The following is a 16,891-nucleotide window of genomic DNA, read 5'->3' as shown; positions in this document are numbered from 1 at the left end:
GCCCTTGGCTGGGTCCTTCCCTGGAGGAAGATCTGGCTAGTCCCGTGTTTGAGACTCTTAAATGAGGCTCCACGGAATTTATTTGCATATTCGTATTTCCCAGGGAGCATTGCACCTAGGATTTCACTGATTGAGTGCCTTTGCCGGCTGCCGCAGTGTTTTCTTTGACTGGTCTCCCTGAGGACAGTGATTGTTTCGTGATGTTGGTCTACTAGGCTTTGCTCCCACCTAACCAGAATCCTACTCAACACTGATGAGGGGCAACACCCCGAAACAGCTGTTTGTGGATGGATACCTGGCCTTGGTATTTCCCTTGTCATATCTGTAAACTCGTAAAGAGCTGGATATTGACTTAAAGGGCACTTAATATGGTGGTAATGGTGGTTTCCGAAAGGAGCCACCCCTTGGCTGGGTTCTTCCCTGGAGGAAGATCTGGCTAGTCCCGTGTTTGAGACTCTTAAATCAGGCTCCACGGACTTTATTAGCTGATGTGCCATGGCACATGCGCTGAACGTACTGGTAGACGAGAGCAAAAAGATTTTCAGGGATGGGGTCCAGCAGCTGAATCCGTAATCTGTAAAGCCCTGCAACTTTCCTCCTTCCTGGCTGCAGCCCCGGTGCCTGTTCTGATTAGTAGAAGCGGTGCAACGTTATTCATATGTCACACCACAACAATGAAGTCTACAAATCAGAAGAGATGCAGACAAGATGGAGATTTGGAGGGCTCTAATCCAGCAGCTACAGACTACCGAGGGGGCTGCTGAGCCAGAGTCTTGTCAATGATTTTGCTCAACTCAATTTCATAGTTTGTGATTGAGCTTCAGGCTCTGTCCGGTATCTCTTCATGTTCGTAGCTGTTAAATTAAGACTAAATGCTGATGCCAACATATGCCGCCAATGCTCTGACCCCTGCCAATTATCAGAATGAAATGGCTATGGCATAGAGTGCCGCTTCCTATATATATGCCACCAGTCTCTTTAAACAGGACCTGTCACCAGGTGAAACGTGGCCAGTTTTTGCTCTCACTTTATTCCTGATGCTTCCCTGGTTATTTTTTTATCTTTGATACGGTTGCCGAGGTATGAGCCTTTTCTTACTTTTGCTAATTTTTATGGTCCCTACCAGGGGCCGTGGTTCACAGGGTAGTAATGCAGAGACGCTAAAGACATGCCCCAGAGGATCCTGTGATCACTGCCCTTTTGGAAAGACCATGAAAATTGGCATTAAATAAAATGGTCAAACTTATGGCAGATTAAAAAAAAAGTAATATTCAGGAGAGCAGCAGGAATAAAATTAGAGCAGAAATTGACCTGTTCATACCTGGTGACATACACAATGTATGTTCACACTGAGTTTCTTTTTTACCTGGACTTTGTATTAGATCTGTTTCAAAAACCCATGTGAAAAACTATGTAAACGTAGCCTTATTGTCTCTCCTGACACAGACCACATAGAAGACCATTTCAGGCTGCACCTCACTGACTGCTGCCCGCAGTATTGGTGGGAATAAAGAATAATATATGAACCCTTGGTCTGCGATATGTACAACATAATTGTCATCTTACCCGCCAACCTTCTTGTTAGCCGTGGTCATAGGAAAAAGTTTCTCTGCCACCTGCCTTTCACACTTTTTTGGCACACGAGGTCCGTTGTAGGCTGTGGACATGTTTGTACCATAAGAAAACGTATTTTGCTAATGGTGTTCACAGTTTTCTTTAATCATTTTAGAAAAAGCCTGCTGGCAATAACCCTGGATGTACCTGGGACTCCCTGAAAAATTCATCTGGTGAGAAAATAAACCTGCTGAAGAGAAGTGCACTGAGTATTCCCAACACAGACTATGTGAAAATGCTGACCGAGGTGGCAGAAGAGCAGGATTTCCGAGTTTCCTACCTGGATATTGGTAAGGCTGGCCCAATTGTTGTGTATTATTTTGTTGTTTTTTGTTTTATTGTATGATATCGTAAAGGTGATAAAACTACTCCTGTGGGTCTCCCATCACTATTTCAACATGTGCCAAGAATGGCCAAAAGTTTGGGTGGCATGAGATCAATATTGTCTAGTATCACAGTAATATAGGTAGTCAAATACTGTAATTTTTTTGTACTATATGATTAATCTTGGGGTGCGTCTTATAGTAAGGTACGACAACAAAAATAGAAAAAAAACACAAATTTTCTACCAATTAAAATTTTCCTGGTGATGTATAGAAGTGGAGAGGTCTATATCACTAATTATAATGCACTAGTATAGAATAAGGAGGCAATATATAGTGTTAAGGCCCCGTTACACATAACGATGTCCCAGCGATCCCACCAACGATCCGACATGGATGGGATTGCTGGGACATAGTTAGGCTGGTGAGCTGTCACATAGACAGCCCCTCCAGCAATCAGGACCAGCGAGCAAGCTGGTTTCTAATGTAAACATCGGGTATCTAAGAGCTGCGCGTCTCTTAGATACCCGCTGTTTACCGTGGAAACCAGCTCCCAGTGTCGCTGATCGCTGGTCTCTCGCTGCCACACTCAGCGATACGTGCTGGCCAGCGGGAGACCAGCGATCAAAAAATGGCCCAGGACGATCGAGCACGATCAGCGATCCCAGTCACACACTGATCTCGCTGGTGCGTGTCAAAATCAGCGATCTCGCTAGCGAGATCGCTGTGTGTGACGGGGCCTTTAGTCTTCCTCAGCAGCTTGTGTATTAGACACATCTAGCTTTACAGCTCACACATACACAGCTTTGCTGCATGCATAGTTAACGCACACCTAGCTCAGCTACATGCAGACACAACTCTCCTACATACCTGGCCTCCAGCCAGTAGGGACCTGCAGCATCCATGCAGTTTCAGTGATATGCCGGCCTTGGTAGATATCTTTCCTACCTTGCATTGACTATAAATTGCACACTCTTTATTAGCAAACTTGTTGTCTTGTTAAAAAGTGCATCTTATAGTCCAAAAAAAATCTGGTATTTGTTTAGAGTGCTCTATTGTGAGGCTGATGGGCCACGTTTTGGAAAGCATCAATCAAATAATTTTCAGACATTGATGGTTTTATTTTTTTTTTTGCCTTTTTTGCGTTGTCGCTCTTGAAGAAATGTACAAAAAGCTATGATTGTTGTCCACGACTTTCGAACATATTCTAAACTATCCAAAGGTGAAGGGGAAAAATAATTAAAAAATTGATACTTTCCTACCTGACTGGAGCTGCTCCTCTGTACTCCACACTGTGTCCCCCCAGTCTCTTAGGCTAGTTTCACACTAGCGTATCTTCACGCAGCGCATGGCACCAAGCCCCACCCCCTGCCCGCCCCCTCCGGTCATCTCCCTACTATCGCTCAGCGCTGCATGCGATCTGCGCACCCTATGTTTAGCATAGGGTGCGCAGACCGTGCGCTGGCCATGCGCTAGTAGGACTTTTGCGTGCGCTGCGCACTTTTGAAGGTGCGCCGAGCACACCAAAATGCAACATGGTGCGTTCGGCGCACCTTCAAAAGTGCGCAGCGCACGCAAAAATCCTACTAGCGCATGGCCAGCGCACGGTCTGCGCACCCTATGCTAAACATAGGGTGCGCAGATCGCATGCAGCGCTGTGCAATAGTAGGGAGGAGATAACTGGAGGGGGCGTGGCAGGGGGCGGGACTTAGCGGCACCGTGCGCTGCGTGAAGATACGCTAGTGTGAAACTAGCCTTAGCTGCATCTTCCTGCATCGTGGAACCGCTGCAGCTGATCAGCAGACACTGATTGGCTGCAGTGGTCATGTGATGTCCTCTCCCGGAGAAGCTATATTGGCAAGGGAATATATTGCAGAGTATCGAGGAGCAGTGTTGGTCCGCCAAGTATCCATTTTTTTTTTTTTTACATTTTCCTACCTCCCATGGACCATCCCAGGGGGGTGTGATGGTACCTCTGTGCACATTGCTCTAGATCTCCATACATATTGCAGGTTTTAGTCTTATTTGTTAATGAAAATGCACGCTAACGTTATCGTTTTGGTTTTGTTGCAGAGGAACTAAGTGTCAATGGGCAGTACCAGTGTCTGGCCGAACTGTCCTCCAGTCCGGTCACTGTTTGTCATGGAACTGGGCTTTCATGTGGCAACGCTCACAATGACGCTGCCCACAACGCACTACAGTATTTAAAAATCATGGTCGGAAGAAAATGAAATGGGGAGAAAAAAAAACGGAGACCGAAATTAAGTTTGCATCCTACCTCTCATTACCTGTCCATTTTACAATGAAATGGTCACACTACAAATGAATTGTCACCATTCTGGATCTCCGAGCTCCAAACCAAGTATTACATGTCCTCATATTCATCTTTTAGTTTGAAACCCAAAATATGTGGTATGAATTTTGGATTTGTTTTTAATGTAATTAAATTGGAGAAACCAGTGTTTTGTGTGTGTATTTATTTTTTTATTTTTTTGCTTTTTCAGTTACAGACATGTGATGGTATACTGGTTGGTATACTGGTCTCTAATGCTAATCTAGCGCTGCTGCCCCCTTTGACCAATTGTGTCCATCCTTTTATTTTTTTTAATGGAGATCAAGCTAGTTGTGTAAAAATTATTTTTGCAATTAGGTTTCATTCAAAATGTTGCCTCTTACAACTCCAGTATGGACTGGAGGAGGACAACACTTATTATGTATGTAGGACAGGTCCTCCTCCTGCTCATAAGTGCCACAGACAGATCTGATAGAACCAAGACAATGTGGCCGACCCGGTAGCTCATTCTGCAGCCGGGAATAGACCGTGTAATACAATTTTTAATGAAACCCAATTGCAAATATGATTTTTTTTTTGCCCCAATTACATCCACTTAATTAAAAAAAACCTTTGTCATTTGAAAAGCCTCAGCCCCATTCATCCTCGAGAGCAACGGTGGTCAACGTTTACGAGTGACAGCTTTGCGATCTTCTGACAAACTTATGGCAGATGTCCACAGTACATGTGGTGCGTACTGTAGGACGACTAAATGATCTCTTTCCCAAAATACCATGTTAAAATATCAAGTAGATGTACATTAGAAAAGTGATATATAGTATTCTGAAGCAGTCGTGTATTCTTCTTACAGTGACCCTTCTATAGAAGTCTCCGAGCCATGGTGCACCCTGTAGTAAATACTGCAGATCGTCAGCCTCCGCTGTGCATTTGGCATTCGGCCGAGAACACGATGTTTTGTAGATGTGGCTTCTTACGGACACTCTGCAACAAGTACGCCGTCTCTACATTCAGTGTAATCTTTCAGCCACATTACTTACTAAATATAGCCCTCCATGACTTGATACACTGCAGCTGCTGCATTGGTGGCATTCAGGGACCGTAAAAGACAAAAATATACCGAGTGAGACAATCGCCTCCTAACCTGCAGTGACATGAAGTTGATGAAAATCTTCGATGAATGAAAAGAGAAAACAAAAAAAAAAAAGTAAACTGTATAGCAAAGCCACTGAAGACGACTCAGGTCTTCAAAAATTCATTTATAACAACAAGCAAAAAGGCAGCAACACTTACCTGCCCAGGTCTAGAACAAATGCACTGCAGGGTGCAGCCAGCCCATAAAGCAAGATGTTAGCAACACAGGTGCAAAATACCAGATTAACAGCCACTCTCCACATACCCATTCCTGGAGGGGGTGACTGCCCAGTAGGGTGACCGGATCTCATATGGGGGGGAAAAAAATGTCAGAATCTTGTTCGTCTGGACCCCACAAAACGATTCCCCTTTCCAGATATTGAGAGAGCCAAAATTTGAGCTCGATCAATCGACGTTAACCCGTGCCGCTCGTCGCTCAAAGTTTGAAAAAATCCAAATTGAGGTATTTTAAGATTTAGGTATTTTGCATAGTCTGTTAGACTATAAAGAATGTGACAACAACATTGCAGAAATAGCCCTGACCAAATTTTCGAACCATTTGTGGTATTTGAATGCAGAGTTGGTGGGATTATCGTTTTTTGATCCCACCATTACAGACAATGAAAAGTTGTTAATGGCTAATAAATTGCTCAGTAGCACAGATGAACCATCAGAGCACGCTAACCTACATGAGTTGATAATTTTACATAGTTATCTAATCTATTCTAGAGCTTTTGTTAAAGTGGTTTTTGAAACGTCAGAATATAATGCTCGGCATTTGCTTACAACTTGCAGGACATATTGCTTTTGTTCTTCATCTTTTGTCAGAAGGTCGTTAAAGTCGGTTACTTCCTACCTCTTTTAATTTTTCTTTCCTAACTTTTGGATTTACAACCCTAGCGTGCTCTGATGGTTCATCTGTGCTACTGAGCAATTTATTAGCCATTAACAACTTTTCATTGTCTGTAATGGTGGGATCAAAAAACAATAATCCCACCAACTCTGCATTCAAATACCACAAATGGTTCGAAAATTTGGTCAGGGCTATTTCTGCAATGTTGTTGTCACATTCTTTATAGTCTAACAGACTATGCAAAATACCTAAATCTTAATATACCTCAATTTGGATTTTTTCAAACTTTGAGCGACGAGCGGCACGGGTTAACGTCGTTTGATCGAGCTCAAATTTTGGCTATCTCAATATCTGGAAAGGGGAATCGTTTTGTGGGGTCCAGACGGACAAAATTCCGACATCGATTTTTTGCGGTCACCCTACTGCCCAGTATACAATTGCACAATAAGGGTCCGCATAGGGTACCGTTCACACAAGGGAACTGCATGGTGTCTGGTTCACAGCCTATTAGTCACGCCCCTACTATTCGATTAGGCAGGCTGGCCAGCACCCTCTCAATGCATCCCAGTGTGAACACCCCTCATACGAGCACCCTGCAGTGCATTTGTTCTAGACCTGGGCAGGTAAGTGTTGCTGCCTTTTTGCTTGTTGTTATAAATGAATTTTTGAAGACCTGAGTCTTCTTCAGTGGCTTTGCTATTCAGTTTAGTGTAGGGACCCGTAAGCGTGGGGAACTTTGGCGCAGTTTACGGGCTCACGTATTTTGGCCAAAATATCAGCTAATACCTAACTAATTGTTAAACTTTTTGCACTACATTTTTTGGGGTGCAGCCGAGCCCAGACACGTTTGGTCTCGTATGAGGGGTGTTCACACTGGGATGCATTGAGAGGGTGCTGGCCAGCCCGCCTAATCGAATAGTAGGGGCGTGACTAATAGGCTGTGAACCAGACACCATGCAGTTCCCTTGTGTGAACGGTACCCTATGCGGACCCTTATTGTGCAATTGTATACTGGGCAGTCACCCCCTCCAGGAATGGGTAGGTGGAGAGTGGCTGTTAATCTGGTATTTTGCACCTGTGTTGCTAACATCTTGCTTTATGGGCTGGCTGCACCCTGCAGTGCATTTGTTCTCGACCTGGGCAAAAAAAAAAAAAAGTATCCTGAAGAGAAGAATAAGAATCGGCTTACAACGTGGACCTTCACTATTTGCTTTATGAAGGAGTCCTCATGCACCGTGCCCAACAGGGCTGGGGTGGAGTGGACGTGAAATAGAAGGCTTTCTTGGATACCATTGAAACAAAAAGGGGAAAAGAGCGAAGAACCTTTGATAGCAAATCTTTTGTAAGTCATTGATGAAAGAACAGTGCCAGCGACAGTCAATGATAACTGCATGACAGGTGCACGGAGACCAGTCAGTAAAGGGAAGACGCACGTGACTGGAGAGGGCCAAGATTGGGGAATTGAGCCAAGATTGGAGCTCGGGAAGCAGAGGACCCAGCTAGAGATATATGGCTAATGTGGCCACCTCACCCTACATGGTTAGGTGGAGGGACTTTGAAACCTTGCCTTGGACATTAAAGGATAAGCACAAATTCATAATTTTTTTTGCTCCCTAAATGCAAAATCAAGCAATTTTCTAAACTGTTGCTGCTAAAGAATCCTTTACCCAGCTGTGTGATGTGCAAACCTCACACAAGTCCATCAGAGCTCCAGCTCCCTTCTCTGTTTTAGGCCAGATTTACACATCTGTGTTTCGAGCTCCATACAGTCCGCCCGTGGGTCTCCCAACTCACACTCTGCACCCTTGTAGGTGTATATGGGTCTGCTGAGTTCGGGTAAGGAAATCCATGACAGGTCCTTGGGTTTTCAGTCAAACCGTGAAATATAGATGTGTGAATCTGAGCTTACAGACCGTAGTGTGGAAGAAGATTCACACTGATCTCCATCGCATGGACATGTGGGGAAGTATCTCAAACATTGCAAAGAAAACAGATTGAAAAGGACGAATGTACATAAAGGGGAAATAAGTGCAGGATAGAAGTTGTGCTGATATGAGGTAATGAAGACAGCAGCACCATGGATACACACAGACCCCACATCCAGCCTGTATTACTGGGAGACACTCCACCAGAGGAAAATGTGAAGCTTGGATAAAGCTGCAAACTGTCAGGCCCCTCCATGGATGACATCTTTTCATGTCTTCTCCTATGCATCTATGACTTGTAAGAAAATATCTAAGAAAAGTTCTTTATAAGTATAGATTCTGTCCCTAAAGGTAATTAATAGGGCAAGCATGTGCAGTCCGTGTGCTGTCCATTTTTAACATCTTAAAGAACATAAGAAGCCTTGCTGTTTTGCATTTTTTTTGGCATACGAGAAAATCAACGATGAAAATACTGATGGTAAAAACTGACACATTGATCAAGCACTAATGAAAAGGAGTCCGTGTTTTGAACAATGAGAAAAAAAAAATCACTGATATCTAAGTAAGGTCTTATGAATAGACAAAAACATTCTGAAAAAAAAAAGCCACAAACAAAAAAAGGGCCTCAATATTCCACCCTACATACAACAACCATTAGCCATCACTTGTGTGGAGAAGGCCGGTCCATTTTCTTGGCTACCAGCTGGTATTGCTCGAGAAAGGCAACCAAACATTTTGCAGTAGTTAGTTAATAATGAGGTTGTATTATATGTCGTCCAATAAAATGTATGGATGACCATGAGATACATGGTGGCGCCATCTGCCAGAGTGGAAGCATGAGCAGGGGGCCGCCTCTATGGGGTCAATATTACATATAAACAATTTGAAGATCCCAAATGACTGATCAGAGCCAGTGTAGTTCTTTGGTTTTTTTTTTTGAGCCCCAACAAGGGTAAATGTTACTTGCATACATGAAACCCTCCAAGGAACGGACAAGAGAGGTTCCCTGAGCAAAAACAATATATTGGCCCTTTGCAGCCCAGGAGCTCACCATTATGGACACTTCCACATTCTTTGGAGGTAGAAGAGGCCCCCTTATCTCTGGGAACCCAGTGCGTCTGCACAAACGGTATGGAACTCACTCCGTTTCTCAATCTGGCAATCGTCCGAAATGATAAACCACCACAACACAAGAAGAGTTACCAGTGCACATATAAGTTTATTAGAAGAACAAGCACTATTAGCAGCAGATTGATGTAAAGACAAATGTCTGCAAAAGACATCAAGTTTACAATTACATTTCATAAGAGTTTAGATAGAAAATCCCCTTCAGTAAACTCAAGATTTTGCATTTCCTGATGAGTCTTCATGAAAAACAATGTCTCAAGTAAGGCTTTAGCAACATTCATCGGCAGGCTAACCAGGTAAGATACACATGCAGGACCTATGTACAATACAATACATTAACGTATTGTCATTCTTTGTCAGGCGGGTGACGCGTTATCAGGCTCAGCCTGAAGGACCGGACAGGATCCATCTTACAATTTAAAGCACAAATTAAACAATAAAATACATCAGCGAGTTGGCTATTTGGTAAGACATGTTTGAGTAGCGGACTGGCAGAGTGGGACAATGTTCCTGATGTATATACCATATATGTCAGCATGGTCTGATGAAGTCTATGGACTAATGATGAGCGAACATGCTCGGATAAGCATGCTCGGGTGCTAACCGAATGCCTTCGGCGTGCTAGAAGAATATGTTTGAGTCTTCGCGGCTGCATGTCTCGTGGCTGTTTGACAGCTGCAACACATGCAGGGATTGTCTGTTTGTTAAGCAATCTCTGCATACGTTGCAGCTGTCGAACAGCAGTGAAACATGCAGGCACGGGTGTTATGAGTTCATTTTCTCCTTCACCTCTGATGTCTGATGAACTCCCTCTGCTGGTGAAAGGAGGTAGTGAAATTGATCTGGTTGGGAAGAACCTGTCATCTGAACAGGTGGAGTGTGATTGGACATCCGGAATCTCTGAGTGGATATAAGGCCGCCGACGCCCTGCAGGGTTGCTGGTGAGCCTTTCTGCTCTGAGCTCTGGCATCCAGTTTAGTGCCTGTCTACTAAAAGCTAAGTTTTTGCTCTGCTATTTTTCCATGAGATTTTGTCTGTTTACTTAGTGTTTGTGTTCAGCCTGCCCTGGTTGCGACAGGCTGAACTCCATTTTTGTCTCCGATCAGTTGATCTCTTTGCTCTGTCTTCAGAATATACCTGAGTGCTGATATAGTGATTTTGAAGTCTAGTGACTTCAGGGCCTTTTCTATCAGACGTGTTGGACATTATTTTTGGCAGGGTTTTTTGCGAATTGCAGCCAGCATCTTTTCTGTCCTTTCCTATCTAGTTAGTTGGGCCCCATCGTTTGCTCAGCCTGTCTTTCTGTCTGTGTTTGTGTTTTCATCTGTTTTTCACCGACAATACATGTTGGGGGCTGTCTATTGCTTTGGGGTCTGCTCTGGGGCAGTTTAGATTTCCCCTTTCTTTCTTTAGGCTTATTTAGCTCTCCGGCTGTGACGAGGGGTCTAGGGCACCGTAGGAACCCCCCACGGCTACTGTTAGTTGTGGTGAATAGGATCAGGGGTCTGCAATCCGCTAGCTACCAACCTCTCCGGTTTTCTGGACTTAGCTTGTGTTTTTTTTTTTTCCTCCTCCGGTGACTCATAACACACGGGGACTCGAACATATCTTTTGAGCACGCTGAAGACACTTGGTTAGCACCAGAGCATGCTTATCCGAGCACGTTCCCTCATCACTAATATGGACCGGTTCATGCTGCGTTTATCCTATGTGGATTTACTTTAAAAACGAGTCAGGGTAGCACCATTCCTGCATATTAAAGTCTGCCACTAACAGGCCCCTTTAAATTATGGCATCTCTAAGTTAAAATTATGGCATTTATAAAGCAAAGCAAGTGTGCATACAGGTCTGAAATAAAGCGCTGTGTGCAATGCAACCACCTATCACTCATCCACCTAGAATAACGAAATGGAGCTCATAAATCGCCCAGAGTTAGCCTTCGTGCACACAACGGGTCCAGAATACAGCGATGTGGTGCCACAATGCGGTTCTATAATCTCCCCTAGAAGCAAAACATTTAGCCTAGTCAAGAAAATTTCTCTAAACTGAACCCTGAAGCCAGCCCGATCAGCTGAATATCAGGGATGCCCTGGTCCGACATCCACATCGGTACAGCATGGCAGCCAGACGAGGGTCCTCAGCTGGCTCTGGTATACCGGTACTGCTATCCTGGCCACCATGATGTGCAAGTCCCACAGAACACTGGCATGAACCCCGGACCTGCGAATCTATTTGCTCATCTCTCGTGTTGTTTTATGAGCACTTATTTAAAAGATGGGAAACCATGTAAGAGTCAGAAGAGTTACTGGAAAGAAAAAGCTACGCGTGGCATAATTATGCCCGTCAAAATGACTGAAATCATGATGAAGCCATTGCTATCCATCATATCATGCACTTGGCAAAGGGTATGACTTTTGCTTTAATTATGAGTCACAACAGTCATGTCAACAAAACCTAATATACAAATTACCAAATTGTCCACCAGAGCAAGAGCCACCATGTGCCTGGTCACCTACTCTGGCTCCTCTCTGAACTCCATTTGTCCTTATAGGGCATACAGAAAGGGAAGAGACAACTCCTTTAAAGGGTCATATGACATTCTATTGTCTGACTGCTGACCTACAAAATGGAGGTTTAGTACAAACAAAGTCAGAAGGAAGGAAGAATAATTGCAGGATCAGACTACACAGCATTTACTTGTAGTCTGTTAATATGAAGATAGAGGTCTGCAGAGGAGGCTCTAGATGGAAAACAATAGGCCATTTTGTATTGAAGACTGTAGCCTTGATTCATTAAAGTGTGTATGCTAAAAAAAAAAAACTGGCATAAAACGCTTTGAAAAATTTCCATTGTTGCTCAAGGCGTGCCGGAGCATGGAAAGCCGTTGTGACCATCAAAGTTTTCAACTTTTCAATATATTGCAGTTATGATATTATATAGCACTGTGTACTCACAATTCCTCATTTTCCCTTTCTACCCAGATAATTCTTCTCTTATCCATTAGGTCTATGACATCACGTGATTATTAACTGACCAGATGAATCCTTCTAAGCTCTTATGTAGAAATGGGATGTCAATTTTGTATGACTCATCAGTCACTGCAAAAGTCCCTGACAGGAGGGAGGAGCAGCTGAGTCAGGAGTTGAATAGGGAGATGGTAACTGAAGGTAAAAGAGACTGTTTCTACATAAATCAGAGAAATTAGTAGAGTTATCTGGGTAGAAAGCCAAAATGAGCAATTGTAAGTACACAGTGCTATATAATATGAATGCAATATATTAAGGGAATAAAACCTTTAATGGGAGCCTTTCTTTAAGACTGAAGTGTATAACACCAGTCTTAATGAATCGGGCTGATGTGCAAAGTTTTCTCATCTTCACTAACTCTCCTTAATGTTGATGAATTGACCCAAAGTCACAGAGAAAAACTATAAATGATTGTGTGCTAGATTTTAGTGTTAGTGTATTTTTATGAAATTATTTAATGGCCTTCAGCTCGATCTCGAGCCATGGTGACTTGATCATGAATGCTCTGTACGAAGATTGATCTTGTGCAAGCCTAGATAGGTCCACCAGGGTTTTCGCCACCATTGTTTTGATAGTATCAAGCCATCAGGCCGCTGGTCTTAGGCTACTTTCACACTTGCGTTTTTATGCACTGCGCACTGTGCGCAGTGCAAACGCACATAAAAAACGCATCATGCATTTTTGTGCATTTTTTTGCATAATTTGCCAAAAATGTGATTCTGACGGAAACTACAACAGAGCTCCATCAGAGCCATTCACTTCAATGAAGGTGACCGTGTCACTTTGGCTTCCGTCCTTGGCAGCCTTCGTCTTTTTCAGACATGCACAAAAATGTGGGGGTTTTTGGCAATTGCGATGGAACCCCAGACGCCGTACACAGCAGAGAGCACTGTATGTGTGTGAACCTCGCCCGATTTTCACACAGTTGTCGGGTATATCTCCATCCTAAAAAGCAGCATCAAAGAGCAGTAAAGATAAAGTACAAAAAGAATCATAAAACGACTACTAATGTAACTTGCAAATAAGTATGGAATAGTTTAGTGGGAGCACAGACATGGAGATTTGTGGTGTGTAGACGGGGCAGACATTCCTGTTAGTAATCCAGTGTAACGCATAGCTGATATCCGAAAAAAATAGATTACGGTCCATTCAACGGCGCAGCAAATATGGTTGACACATAGTGTTCCCTTAACCTCTGAGTGGTGTTGGGTTGCAATATATTAATAGACATTATTGGGGCTATACTGAAAAGCCGGACATACATATAAGGCCGGGGTCAGACTTGCAAGAAACTCGGACAAGTCTCGATCGTAAATACCCGGCACTGCCGCCGCTACTCTGATGGGAGCGTTCAGATGCATAGAAATAAATGCAGCTGAACGCTCCGCTCCCAAGTACCGGCGGCAGTGCCGGGTATTGACGTATGAGACTCACCCGAGTTTCTCGCAAGTCTGACCTCGGCCTTAGATGGCTGTCAGCCGGACGAAGCGTCAGACAAAGGTTCAGCTGACAGCCATCTTGGACATCTCTTGCTCCTGTGTTCTCTATGAGAAAGTCGCTGACAGAAGACATCTCCGAAAGACAATACAATAGTCAATCCAAAATCCAATATGCCCGATCGTCATTTACCCCAACGATCAGGAGTCCAGTGCCTACATAACACATTAGACAGATCCCATCACTATCGGCGGGTTCAGCACAATGTCCAAGGGGAGATTTACTCTATACCAGAAGTAAGGAAGAATAATTGCAGGATCAGACTACACAGCGTTTACTTGTAGTCTGTTACTATGGAGATACATAGGAATGCAGAGGAGCTCTAAACATAAAACAATAGGCCTTTTTTTTTGTCAGAATTATACAAAAATGATCCAGGTTGTAAAATATGACATATTACAGAGGTATTCTTTCTTCAGAGGTTTCCTTCTAGGGATGAAACTGCTCCTAATGGCATGTGATGGCATACAAGGTGCCTGCAGCTTCTCAGTGTGAAGCCACAGGAGCCGGTGTGCCACATGTCTGCTACGTGTAGATCTCTGCCGTGTGCACGAGGCATTAAGCTAAATGCACTTGTAGGGTATCTTTTTTTTTTTTAAAGAGTAGTTTGAATTTTTATTTCATAGATCAATAATACACATGAAAACAAGCAACTTTGTAATATATCTTATCAGAGAACTATGATTCTTTCTCATCCTAGACTGATTATTCACTCCTATTTCAGGTGTAAAATCTGCAAACTCTGTATTAAGTGAATACAGATTTTAATTTACAAAGATAGGAGATGACAGTTGGTGCTTTTAACATTTTATGGAGAGGGAAGGAGCTAGAGGCGTACACCGACATTCTGCTGCAAGTTCTCTTGCAACCACAGTTACAGTTCTCCAGAGAACTTTATGAGCACCAACTGTCATCTATCTCAGTTATGGGAAAAAATGTATTCACTGAAGACAGATTTTACCTATGAATTAAGAATTTTGAGGAAAAATTATCAGTTCAGGATGAGAAAAAGTGGAGAAGATATATTGCAAAGTTTCTTATTTTCTCATATACTATTGATTTATGAAAAAAATATAAACGATAGTTACACTTTAAGGAAAGGAGGTATACAGCACTACAAATGGATGGGAGCTAAAAAAGGATTCCACGTCGCTAACACAAAATTATCGAGGTATTCGGCACTCCAAGTGATGGATACTTCAGAAATGATTTACCATAAGGCAATCCCATATGTAAGGTGCTCTTATAATAAAGCATTTACGAAGCATCCATCACTTGGATGACCAAGGACCTCTACAATTTAGTTTTTTTTTTTTTTTATAATGGACAGCATTAAATTTAATGGGTCTGCTGACATTTTTGTTTTGTAAAAACCATGGGATCAAAAAAAAAAAAAAAAAAAAAATGGAGAAGAGGAGAAGACCAAACTTGTCCGTTCAAATCAAATGAATGGGTCCATGAACATAAAAGGATGCACGCGTATGAACAAATTGATTCCTGCGGCTTTGTAATACACAGCCTCGGTCATATTTTCGTCTGCCTAATTCAATGTCCGACAGAAAATGTCGCTCATTTTTACACAATGTGACAAAAAAAAACAAACTTGTGGGCTTCACCTAAGGTATTGTAGGACCCAATAAACTTCTAGAAATTCATCATACAGCGACCTGACAAGTCAAAAATTGCAAGGAGCCAACCGATGGTCATGAATCCACCATGAGAGATTACATTTTCTTGAAATTCAGCTTTCAGGAATTAATATAAAATAACTAATAGCCTGAAAGTCTGCGAAAAAATTGTTCTCGTCAGATTATCACTAGATCAGGCTCTTGTATCTCATAACGTTTTCCACACAAGAATCAGTGATGTCGGCACGTATGATATTTTCTATCATCTGAACGTTTTCTCAACAGGAAACCGATTCAAAATATCTGTGCAATATCTGCGCAATTATGCTCCTTAATGACCAATGTTCTGATAACGAAGGAATAACTGGGATGAGGGGGAATCATTGCATCTAATCCTACAGCAGGTTAAGTCTAGAAGTAAGAGGTCCAAAGCTTCTGTACTTCTCCGTCTTTCTACGAATGCAGCAAACAACTGTATATTTTACATGTTATACAAGCAAATCGTTTTTTTAAAAATGAGAATAAAAGCAAATGGCATGAGGCATCACAAAAAAAATAATTCTTGTAGCGATATGAAACAGAACTGTGCATAGATATTGATTGGTTGATAGAATGGTAGATCTGACATCACCAAAGAATGGGCAATTCAACTTTACTAAAACCAGGGTCCTTGCGAATTTCCCAGTAGGTGTCATTAGAAACCCAAAATTCCTTATTATGGGAATCGATCACCTTCCTGCAAACAGAATGTGGAAAAGAGAAATTAATTAAATCAGGAATGAAGCCCCTCCAGCGATAACAGACACAACGGCAATATACAATGGCATTTTCCTACCGTCAGCATTGATGACCTATATCTATGTCTGATTGGGGAATCCAATCCCTGGGATCCAGTTGATGCTAAGACTGAAGGACATCAAGTCCTTTTAGCTTTAGGAGTGAAATGAAGCGCTGGTCCGGTACTGCATGCTTCCTTTATCTCTATTCAAAGTCAATGGTACCTAATAGGTTAGCCGAGTTACTAAGGCTGACTTGGGAACGTATCTATATGGTCACTGAGATATGTCTAATTGAAGAGAAAACAAGCTTTTTTTCCTCACATATGTAAATCAATTCCCAAGTGTCCAGTAGGTGGTCCTAAGGGTGGCAAATCCTCAGGTTTTCCTCAGTAAGCCGTGTCCTCTTTTCAGTTTAGGATTAAGTGATGTTAGGAAAATACCCAAGTTGTCAACCAAGGCCAAGGTTGTTGGGTTGAGGGTAGGGTAAACGAAGGTGATTGAGCACTTGCCCATTAGGCATTTGCATGCTCATTTGCATAAAAGTTTGTTTCTTGCAATTAGAACTTTCCAAATCGCCACTAAGATAGATTTATAGATCGGTTTTAGTTATTTTGTGAAATAAAAAGGCCGGGTTATGTTAAACATATCTCCAAATCCTTTGCTCCTCTTCTTGCCATCATAATGATGAGACTTT

General features: G+C 42.6%; 2 protein-coding genes across 8 annotated transcripts in view; one reads left to right on the top strand and one right to left on the bottom strand.

The window, feature by feature from the left end:
- Positions 1–4,397, top strand: part of PRKRA (protein activator of interferon induced protein kinase EIF2AK2) — a 44,760-nt gene extending 40,363 nt beyond the window's left edge. For both annotated transcript variants that reach the window (XM_073577457.1, XM_073577456.1), the window contains exons 7-8: positions 1,730–1,904; positions 4,011–4,397. In XM_073577457.1, coding sequence (XP_073433558.1) covers positions 1,730–1,904; positions 4,011–4,168 — 333 coding nt within the window. In that variant the 3' untranslated portion in view covers positions 4,169–4,397. The remainder of the gene's footprint in view (positions 1–1,729; positions 1,905–4,010) is intronic.
- Positions 4,398–9,338: 4,941 nt separating this feature from the next.
- Positions 9,339–16,891, bottom strand: part of OSBPL6 (oxysterol binding protein like 6) — a 327,603-nt gene continuing 320,050 nt past the window's right edge. For all 6 annotated transcript variants that reach the window (XM_073577451.1, XM_073577453.1, XM_073577449.1 and 3 more), the window contains one exon: positions 9,339–16,154. In XM_073577451.1, coding sequence (XP_073433552.1) covers positions 16,046–16,154 — 109 coding nt within the window. In that variant the 3' untranslated portion in view covers positions 9,339–16,045. The remainder of the gene's footprint in view (positions 16,155–16,891) is intronic.

The sequence above is a fragment of the Dendrobates tinctorius genome, unplaced genomic scaffold, assembly GCF_039654945.1.
Source record: "Dendrobates tinctorius isolate UK_male_01 unplaced genomic scaffold, ASM3965494v1 ptg000056l, whole genome shotgun sequence".
Taxonomy (NCBI): Eukaryota; Metazoa; Chordata; class Amphibia; order Anura; family Dendrobatidae; genus Dendrobates; species Dendrobates tinctorius.
Note: the sequence above shows the minus strand (reverse complement) of the source record. Positions and strands in the feature narration are given on the sequence as shown.